Below are 10,469 nucleotides of genomic sequence, written 5' to 3' on the forward strand. Positions count from 1 at the left end.
ACACTGATAGACTGATACACTGATACACGATAGACTGATAGACTGATACACGATAGACTGATAGACTGATACACTGATACACTGATAGACTGATACACTCATACACTGATACACTAATAGACTGATACACTGATAGACTGATACACTGATACACAATAGACTGATACACAATAGACTGATACACGATAGACTGATACACTGATACACGATAGACTGATAGACTGATACACGATAGACTGATACACTGACAGAATAATAGACTGATAGCCTGATACACTGATACACTGATACACTGATAGACGATAGACTTATACACTGATACACTGATAGACTAATAGACTGATACACTGATAGACGATAAACTGATACACTGATACACTGATACACGATAGACTGATACACTGATAGACTGATACACTGATACACTGATACGCAATAGACTGATACACTGATACACTGATAGACTGATAGACAGCCACCTCGGTGACTGGGAATCTGGTCTCTCAAACCCTGCCTGATTATCTGTGCTTGGGCAGTGATAGTCTGGCTTGGTGTGTAAGTGTGTGTGACACTATCTGACTGTCTGTGCATGAGTTATTAGTGCCTGAAACTCAGCCTTTAACCTTACCTTCAGTCAGTCTTGGGTGTACATTCATACTGCTTTCCTCCCCTTTTCATTATCCTTAGACATATTGACTGACACACACACACACACACACACACACACACACACACACACACACACACACACACACACACAATGTGACCACACATGGGAAGAACTCAGCTGTAAGTTTGATGTTTGGTGTGATGTGTATTTTATTATAATAAAGTTCAACGAGATCCAAACATCTGTGGTTGATTCTCAGTCCTTCAACACATGTCGTGTTTCCTAGCAGAACAATAACCTGTACAGTAATAAAAAATTAATTGATCCAATAGCTCTATAAACCTCCACATCAATCCCAATAGTCCCATAAACGTGTTCCATAAACTCAAAACGAAACTGTAAAGTAGACCAGCATCATAGAGACTGGTGACTGCTCTTTCAGCATGATGGGTACTTAGGAATGTATGTGTCCTTGTCCCAACAGGGAATAATCTCTCTTTCTCTCTCTCCCTCTCTCTTTCTCTCTTTCTCTCTCTATCTCTCTCTCTCTCTCTCTCTCTCTCTCTCTCTCTCTCTCTCTCTCTCTCTCTCTCTCTCTCTCTCTCTCTCTCTCTCTCTCTCTCTCTCTCTCTCTCTCTCTGTCCCCATCCCTGTCCCCTGTATTATTCATTGAGAAGCACTCTGTTCAGTTGTGCAGAAAGGACCACAGGTGATGATTATGATGTAATAATGGCTGTGTGTGGGTGGATCATAGAAATAGAATGAATAGAAAGGGCATCTCCATTCAAGTCAATGATTTCATAATGGGTGGACTGGCAGCCATTTTGAGTGTACCCATGCCAGGAAGTAAAAGCTAGGTTGAAGATGATGAAGGTTAAGACAACGGGATTCTAATATCCCAGAACTCTTTGCAACAATGGGACCAGCTATGCTAGTATAGTAATTGCACTGGTAATTAGAAATGATGTTGATCCCAGATATGTGACAACTCTGTCTTAGCCTGTATATTTTCGACCTAGAATAAAAGCAGGAATGGTACCCGTCAATCTGTTCTATGATTTGTCAACTCAACTGACATTCCAAAAAATACATTCCATTACATGAGACACATCAGAGGCGAGTTCAACAAGGCTTCTGTTTGCATGGAACATGTTCCCGGAGTAACAACTTCAGTTGAACGATTTGAATGAACATTCCAAAGTGTTATGGTGAAACATCAAACAGCTACTTTTTGTAAGGATTCCCCAGGCGTTTTAGCAACAGAATTCAAACTGAAAATGACCTAGCAATTCTTACTAAAGTCTACATGGCCACTTGATTCTTTTTTTGCGGCATTTTAGACCCAAAACAGACACTTACGTTCGCCTCACACTACCTTCACAGACTGTTCACTAACGCGGCTAACACACAACAAATGGAATATGTTAGCTATTTCCCTTGTTGATCCAGCATCAGCTGAGAGAAAATGATTTCATCACAATACTAGGTGGCCATTGTGAGTGTACCCATGAGTTTACCAGTCAAATTGCCAGGGTTAGAACTTCCAAGAAGGTTCTATTCTTATATTTCTATGCGGTGGATAGCTTCATGTGATTGTCCACTGTTGAGCTGGTCCCTCTCTAAATACATGGGGGCTAGTGTAGTTAGGCCCCTCTCCAATTCTTTACTGTTATTTACAGCCAAATACGAAAGGATCTAGTTTGAAAAGGTTGCAATAGTGTCCAAACTCCTTGGCTGTCACTGAATTAGGCACCAGCCAGGCATCAAGATGTGAACATAGTTGAAGATGGAGTAAGTGATTTGGAGCCAATGGGTTGAGCAGCTCCATATTTACCAGACTGATCCTTCGTCCAGAACCGTCCACATATTTTCTAACATTGGAGACTGCTAGGAGGAAACCAGGGCATGAATATAATACGGTCCATTTTGTAAAATTGGTACTTGGTACAAAAAATGTCTGAGGGGCAGTGCTTGACAGGAGCTCACCAGAACCGAGTACCGGCACCTCAAATCTTCTACTGTTTCAGTTCCTGCACCTCTCATGTAATATTAGCTCAAACGCATTGTGTCCTGCAGTATTGAGTTCCTGTAGTATTGAGTTCCTGTAGTATTGAGTTCCTGTAGTATCGTGCTCCTGTAGTATTGAGTTCCTGTAGTATTGTTTTCCTGTAGTATTGAGTTCCTGTAGTATTGTGTTCCTGTAGTATGGAGTTCCTGTAGTATTGTGTTCCTGTAGTATGTAGTATAGCAACGGTACTAGACTACCATCTAGTGTTGATGTCCTGTATTACAGAAATGCCAGCACAGTCCTGCGGTAGTCTGGTGTTATTTCAATACTTAATGTGGTAATAAATCAAAATGGCAGAGGAATGTACATCCACTTGAAAAGTCTTGGCAGTCAGTAAAAACGAGATAATCATTCTTACTGTCTATTTCTTTCCAGTGTCCACTCTCGTCTCTCTCAAGCATGGCTCTCCTGTCCTCTGTAAAAATACAAAATAAAACATAAATACCTTTGTACCTCTTAATCATGACAAAACAAGCAAGATATTTAGTGAGGGAATTCCATTGCCCTGCATGTTTGAGTCAGCATTTTACTGCTGTGATTGTAACTGTTGACGTACCAAACCTGTATGATTACTTCCTCAAAACAAGATGTTCTGTTGACTTCCTCCTTCTGATGTCATAGGACTTTCACTACATCCTCTTAACATTCATTCATTTACAGGTCACGAACAATGGAATGAGAACATTTCCAGAACTGGATTTTCACTGATTCCGTGAGAGAGATACAAGACAATAGAGATGTTTGTTGGTGACAGTTGTACATTTGAGAATGAACAAGTGATTGACATCTCAATGCTTTTTGTCATTTGCTGATCTTTGTTTTTGCAGTCTTTAGATAGCTATTCATGACAACATATCAACCTGAATTTAACTTAGAATTTCTTATGCATTTATAACAACATGCTTATTGGCAACTCTGGCCTAGGATCAAGAGAATGATCAGTAATTTACAAGAAAACAACTCCACAAACAGGAAGAAACTGTACTTTGATGGTGCCCATCATCCTGTAGTTGGCCAGGTAGAACTCTTTTTATTTATTTTTATTTTTATTTCACCTTTATTTAACCAGGTAGGCTAGTTGAGATCACCTTTATTTAACCAGGTAGGCTAGATCACCTTTATTTAACCAGGTAGGCTAGTTGAGATCACCTTTATTTAACCAGGTAGGCTAGATCACCTTTATTTAACCAGGTAGGCTAGTTGAGATCACCTTTATTTAACCAGGTAGGCTAGTTGAGAACACCTTTATTTAACCAGGTAGGCCAGATCACCTTTATTTAACCAGGTAGGCTAGTTGAGAACACCTTTATTTAACCAGGTAGGCCAGATCACCTTTATTTAACCAGGTAGGCCAGATCACCTTTATTTAACCAGGTAGGCTAGTTGAGAACACCTTTATTTAACCAGGTAGGCCAGATCACCTTTATTTAACCAGGTAGGCCAGATCACCTTTATTTAACCAGGTAGGCTAGTTGAGAACAAGTTCTCATTTGCAACTGCGACCTGGCCAAGATAAAGCATAGCAGTGTGAACAGACAACAACACAGAGTTACACATGGAGTAAACCAATTAACAAGTCAATAACACAGTAGAAAAAAAAGGGGAGTCTATGTACATTGTGTGCAAAAGGCATGAGGAGGTAGGCGAATAATTACAACCATCAAAGTCAGATCAATGTAAGTGTCAATGTAATCTAAAAATGTAATCCCTTAGTTGGATATTTAACTGATACAAAGTGAATGCAATATAAGCATCACAAGGCTTTTGATTAGGAGTGTTTTTAGAAGAAGAGCTGTGAGTGATCCACACACTGGTGACCTCATGGTGTAGTGTCCTCTACAGTTAGTACATCCACCCACTGGTGACCTCATGGTGTAGTGTCCTCTACAGTTAGTACATCCACACACTGGTGACCTCATGGTGTAGTGTCCTCTACAGTTAGTACATCCACACACTGGTGACCTCATGGTGTAGTGTCCTCTACAGTTAGTACATCCACACACTGGTGACCTCATGGTGTAGTGTCCTCTACAGTTAGTACATCCACACACTGGTGACCTCATGGTGTAGTGTCCTCTACAGTTAGTACATCCACACACTGGTGACCTCATGGTGTAGTGTCCTCTACAGTTAGTACATCCACCCACTGGTGACCTCATGGTGTAGTGTCCTCTACAGTTAGTACATCCACACACTGGTGACCTCATGGTGTAGTGTCCTCTACAGTTAGTACATCCACACACTGGTGACCTCATGGTGTAGTGTCCTCTACAGTTAGTACATCCACACACTGGTGACCTCATGGTGTAGTGTCCTCTACAGTTAGTACATCCACACACTGGTGACCTCATGGTGTAGTGTCCTCTACAGTTAGTACATCCACACACTGGTGACCTCATGGTGTAGTGTCCTCTACAGTTAGTACATCCACCCACTGGTGACCTCATGGTGTAGTGTCCTCTACAGTTAGTACATCCACCCACTGGTGACCTCATGGTGTAGTGTCCTCTACAGTTAGTACATCCACACACTGGTGACCTCTCATGGTGTAGTGTCCTCTACAGTTAGTACATCCACACACTGGTGACCTCATGGTGTAGTGTCCTCTACAGTTAGTACATCCACACACTGGTGACCTCATGGTGTAGTGTCCTCTACAGTTAGTACATCCAGACACTGGTGACCTCATGGTGTAGTGTCCTCTACAGTTACTACATGCACACACTGGTGACCTCATGGTGTAGTGTCCTCTACAGTTACTTCATCCACACACTGGTGACCTCATGGTGTAGTGTCCTCTACAGTTACTTCATCCACACACTGGTGACCTCATGGTGTAGTGTCCTCTACAGTTAGTACATCCACACACTGGTGACCTCATGGTGTAGTGTCCTCTACAGTTAGTACATCCACACACTGGTGACCTCATGGTGTAGTGTCCTATACAGTTAGTACATCCACACACTGGTGACCTCATGGTGTAGTGTCCTCTACAGTTACTTCATCCACACACTGGTGACCTCATGGTGTAGTGTCCTCTATAGTTAGTACATCCACACACTGGTGACCTCATGGTGTAGTGTCCTCTACAGTTAGTACATCCACACACTGGTGACCTCATGGTGTAGTGTCCTCTACAGTTACTTCATCCACACACTGGTGACCTCATGGTGTAGTGTCCTCTACAGTTAGTACATCCACACACTGGTGACCTCATGGTGTAGTGTCCTCTACAGTTAGTACATCCACACACTGGTGACCTCATGGTGTAGTGTCCTCTACAGTTACTTCAGCCACACACTGGTGACCTCATGGTGTAGTGTCCTCTACAGTAACTACATCTACCCCTGGTGACCTCTCATTGTGTAGTGTCCTCTACAGTTACTAAATCCACCCACTGGTGACCTCTCATGATGTAGTGTCCTCTACAGTTACTACATCCACCCACTGGTGACCTCTCATGGTGTATTGTCCTCCACAGTAACTATACAATATTTTCTCTGTCTGTCTGCTTCATCAGTTAGTATCTGTCATTGTGCTGTCCCAAAACAAGTAACCTTTAATTAACTAGGCAAGTCAGTTAAGAACAAATTCTTATTTACAATGACGGCCTGCACCGGCCAAACCTGGACGACGCTGAGCCAATTGTGCGCCCCCCTATGGGACTCCCAATCACGGCCGGTTGTGATACAGCCTGGATTCAGACCAGGGATGTCTGTAGTGACACCTCAAGCACTGAGATGCAGTGCCTTAGACCGCTGTGGCACTCAGGAGCCCCCCTCATACCACACAAGATGAAGACACAAAAGAAGTGAGAATTCTTAGTAAAATATATGATTTATTATAGATATAAAATGTAACAGTAACTGTTAAATATAACAGATGTGATCAATGATCTGATCATACACAAGACCTTTATGAATAAAAGGGTTAAAACATGTGATTTCTGATGCTCATACAACAAGATTATAACATTAAACTCTGCCAACACAGAGGATTTTATATACAAATAGGTTATGTAAAATAATAAACTGAGAGGTTCCAGCCCTGAATGCTGATTGGCTGACAGCTGTAGTATGTCAGACCATATACTATCGGTATGACAATAAATAATATTTGTACTGCTCTAATTATGTTTGTAACCAGTTTATAATAGCAATAAGGCTCCTCAGGGGTTTGTCATATGTGGCCAATATACCACGGCTAAGGGCTGTGTCCAGGTGCTCCGCGTTGTTTATATTCTTCATTTATTATACTTTTCAGCACAGAAAAATGTCTGATAAAATTCAGGTAGTTGGATAAATCTAGAGATAGCAGGATTCCAGCATGTTTGCATTCTCCTCCGTCAATGAAGATAGCAACACAAACTCTTCGTCCCGTGTACCCTTGTGATGAACACTATTCCTATGACCTTTTCTTGTTCAATCGTTCCGCTCTCTCCCTGTAGAGAAGAAATAAAGTTATGTCATCCATTTCTTATACCATTGTTTTACCTAACATCCTTATGATAAACCCTACACACACTGTCAGTATAATTCAATTCCATGGAGCCAAATAATTTTATCCTGAATAAATATGAATGAATTCTTACCTCAGCTTGCGAACAGCTTTCATAACCCAGCCCTTGGTGGGATCCACACATTGGAATCTCCCTCTGAAAGTGTGGAAACTGGAAGAGAACATGTTGAGGAGACAACATCAGTCAATCATCAGTGCTTTATAGGCTTACATCTCTATAACATCACAATGCAATATCACATCGCAAATGAATCAATGCAAATAATATCAAGTTATCAAATTGTTTTACTTCTGTTGTACAATTATTTTATACTTAATGATATACTTAAATTGAAGAAATAATACATGTGTTACAATTAATATTATCATTTTACTTGCAAATAGGCCTTCCAGAGTCACTCACATGATAGCATCAATGTTGCACCCGTCAATCACTGTCTGTATGGAAAAGCCAAGGATGTGATGCATGTCCATCCTACCCTGGGAGTAACTCGTACAACAGCCTCTAGGAAAACCTATTGAGCAAAAAGACAAGAAACGTTATCTTGTATGGCAATTAAAAAACACCATTTGCAAAAAACAAGGAGAGAGGGAGACAGACAGACGGACTGAGACAAAACTTTCACATCCAATATTGACCTTGTTTAGCTGCAGAAACCTCAGCAGCAAACAGCCCCACAGCCAGGAGCACGAGCAGCACAACAACAGGGGCTCTGATCTGGGCCATCTCTTCTTCTGTGGTGCTGTGATGTGATGAGCTGCTGTCTTCAGACAAAGAGCTTCAGTGGCTGTGTGAGGTCCTATTCCTCACCAGAGCCATATATATACTCCTGGTAGAGGTAGAGGCTTATTCTCTGAGAGGTGAAATGGACTTTCCTACCCACGCCCTAAAACCAAAGTTCCACGGCAGAATTTCCCCATCACATTCCCCAATGAACAAAAAAGGGAAACAAGATTCTTGAACGGAACAAGAGGGAGGATGTCTGAACAACTTTTACATGTTTATTTATATACAGCATTTATTCTGAGCTGATTGAAATGCACGACAATATTAGTGTCCCTAAATGATTGTACCTTTGTTGATGTCCCCTGGGTTAAGGAATACATTTTTGGATCATGTTAAGTGAGTTTGTGTTTTATATTATATCTCAGTATTTCATTATTCTGGTGCTGGGAACCCAAAGGGTTTAGTTTTGCCCCAAATGCTACATACCTGATTCCACCAATTACCTCATCATCAAAACCCTGCTCAGTTGCATGCATCAACCAATGTTTGTGTGGCAGGTCATCGACCGTGCTGTCAAGCATCAGATTGCTAATAGAACATTTAAGCTGATACTTAAAATACCTATCCAGGCATTGTAAGATCTAGCATGCATCAGCAACGCCTAGGCAGAGGAACACTCCCAATGATTAGTGGAATCAGGTGTCTAGTGCTACGGCATTAACAGAAAAGTGCACACCTTTTGGGTCCCCATTAAGAAACACCGTTCTATCCTATGATCCTATATGAACTAGTTATAAATACAAGGAGTGTAGGGTGAATTACATGCCAACCACTGTACCTCAATTGAACAATATATCAATTCTACAGTATAATGTCCTTTAACCCTCATAACCAAAGGATGTGGGAGATGTGTCAATCAAATAAAAACCTTTGTATTTTGATTCAGACAGAGAATAACTGTGGTCTCAAATCAATAGCCTGTTTACGCACCCATTCATCAATCTAAGTGACAGTAAATAAAATCCCCAGCAAAATACGTCAGTTTAAATGAGAGATATCAGATTTTTGAATGAGATGCTTCTCAATCCACCACATCCACATATGCAGTGAAAGATGTCAGACCATGAGAATTCCCCAAAATCTGTCTTCTCACAAAAACGTCTGTAGCATCTGAATGGTTCTCCGGATCTCTGTTTTGATCTACGCCCCCCACAAGTAACACTGATGTGTCAACTTCTGTCTGTAGTGTCTGAACTGTTTGGACTAGAAACTAATACTCTACTAATACCACACTGACTCTCACCAACACGATGGTGTTCTCCGTTTTTCTCTACGAGCCCCACAAGTGTCACGGGACTCGTCTGAAGGTACCAACACAAATGAATAGACGTATGGAGGTAGTTTTGTGCCAACAAAAACATGGGGATAAATATGTATCCCAAAAAAACCTAAATATTTCCTGTGTTCTTATATCTTCTATAAAAAGGACAGACACTTCAAAACCTGATTCCTTATGATTTATCTTTTTACTGTCTTTTCTTGTGATTTATGAATGTGTTATTCAATGCTTTCTGTTGGGTATAGTAGCAAAGGAAAATTGCAACATTTTATTAATTATTTTTGATACCTAAAGGGGTCCTAAAATTCAACATCAAATAGCTAAATGATCCATGGTGTGACCATCTGAAGACAATTCCATATGTTAGATTAGTAGAACACCCTCCCACCCCCGAAATGGCTCAGACTTTTAGAGGTTTTAACACCTTTGCTGTGGTTATGTGTGTATGTGTAACCATGTACCCACATCAGTGAAACCACCACAGATCATATCATAGAACATACTGTATGTACAGTTATCAGATGTATCATTTGGTCTAGGAGGAAACACAGTGCATTGTGCGCCACACAAAGGAGGCTGATGGAAGGAGCTATAGGAGGACGGGCTTATTCTAATGGCCAAAACGGAATTGATGAAATGGTCCCTAAACACATCAAACACATGGAAACAACGTGTTTCACTCTTTTCCATTGATTCCATTCCAGCCATTACAATGAGCCTGTCCTCCTAAAGCCCCTCTCACCAGCCTCCTCTAGCGCCACAGTGATAAAGTCTATTGAGTCAAACCATGGAACTGCCCCTGTTTATGTCCTATGAAGCTATGAAAGGACACATTTGGGGTGGTGATATTTATTTTAAAAATATGTGATGAGTTAGATATGAACCAAACCAGAGAATCACCACAGAACCAGTAAAGAACTTTAATTTCACCACAGGGTGTTTCACTGAGGATGAGCAAGAACTTTTCTTACAAGACGTATGACAACAATGATGACATAATGACCCCAGGGCTCTGAGTTGTAATTCCTAATTCTACAGCTCTGACTGATGGTCAACATTCTATAATAGAGGAACACTCGTCTAACCTGTTGAGCAGGGAATTTCAAATGGCGAATGTGAAGGGGAACTTTCAGGTGTGACTTTGTTTGGGTAGTAAATACACACAGCAGGGAAATACAAGAGTAATTAAATCTCCTATCTGATCAAT

At 41.0% G+C, this 10,469-nt stretch overlaps 1 protein-coding gene and 1 long non-coding RNA gene across 2 annotated transcripts; both read right to left on the bottom strand.

The window, feature by feature from the left end:
- Window positions 1-1,135: 1,135 nt before the first annotated feature.
- On the bottom strand, window positions 1,136-3,272 carry LOC149982152 (uncharacterized). The gene is made up of 2 exons (XR_016482791.1): window positions 3,235-3,272; window positions 1,136-3,093 (listed from the first exon to the last, which is right to left on the bottom strand). It is a non-coding gene; the product is annotated as an uncharacterized LOC149982152 (long non-coding RNA).
- Window positions 3,273-6,499: 3,227 nt separating this feature from the next.
- Window positions 6,500-7,998, bottom strand: LOC110531007 (C-C motif chemokine 20). The gene is made up of 4 exons (XM_021614286.3): window positions 7,836-7,998; window positions 7,600-7,711; window positions 7,270-7,347; window positions 6,500-7,119 (listed from the first exon to the last, which is right to left on the bottom strand). The coding sequence occupies exons 1-4, from the start codon at window positions 7,921-7,923 to the stop codon at window positions 7,083-7,085; spliced, it is 315 nt and encodes a 104-aa protein (XP_021469961.3). The 5' UTR covers window positions 7,924-7,998; the 3' UTR covers window positions 6,500-7,082.
- Between the last annotated feature and the right edge of the window lie 2,471 nt (window positions 7,999-10,469).

Source organism: Oncorhynchus mykiss, chromosome 8 (genome assembly GCF_057628025.1).
Source record: "Oncorhynchus mykiss isolate SJ-2025 chromosome 8, ASM5762802v1, whole genome shotgun sequence".
Classification (NCBI taxonomy): Eukaryota; Metazoa; Chordata; class Actinopteri; order Salmoniformes; family Salmonidae; genus Oncorhynchus; species Oncorhynchus mykiss.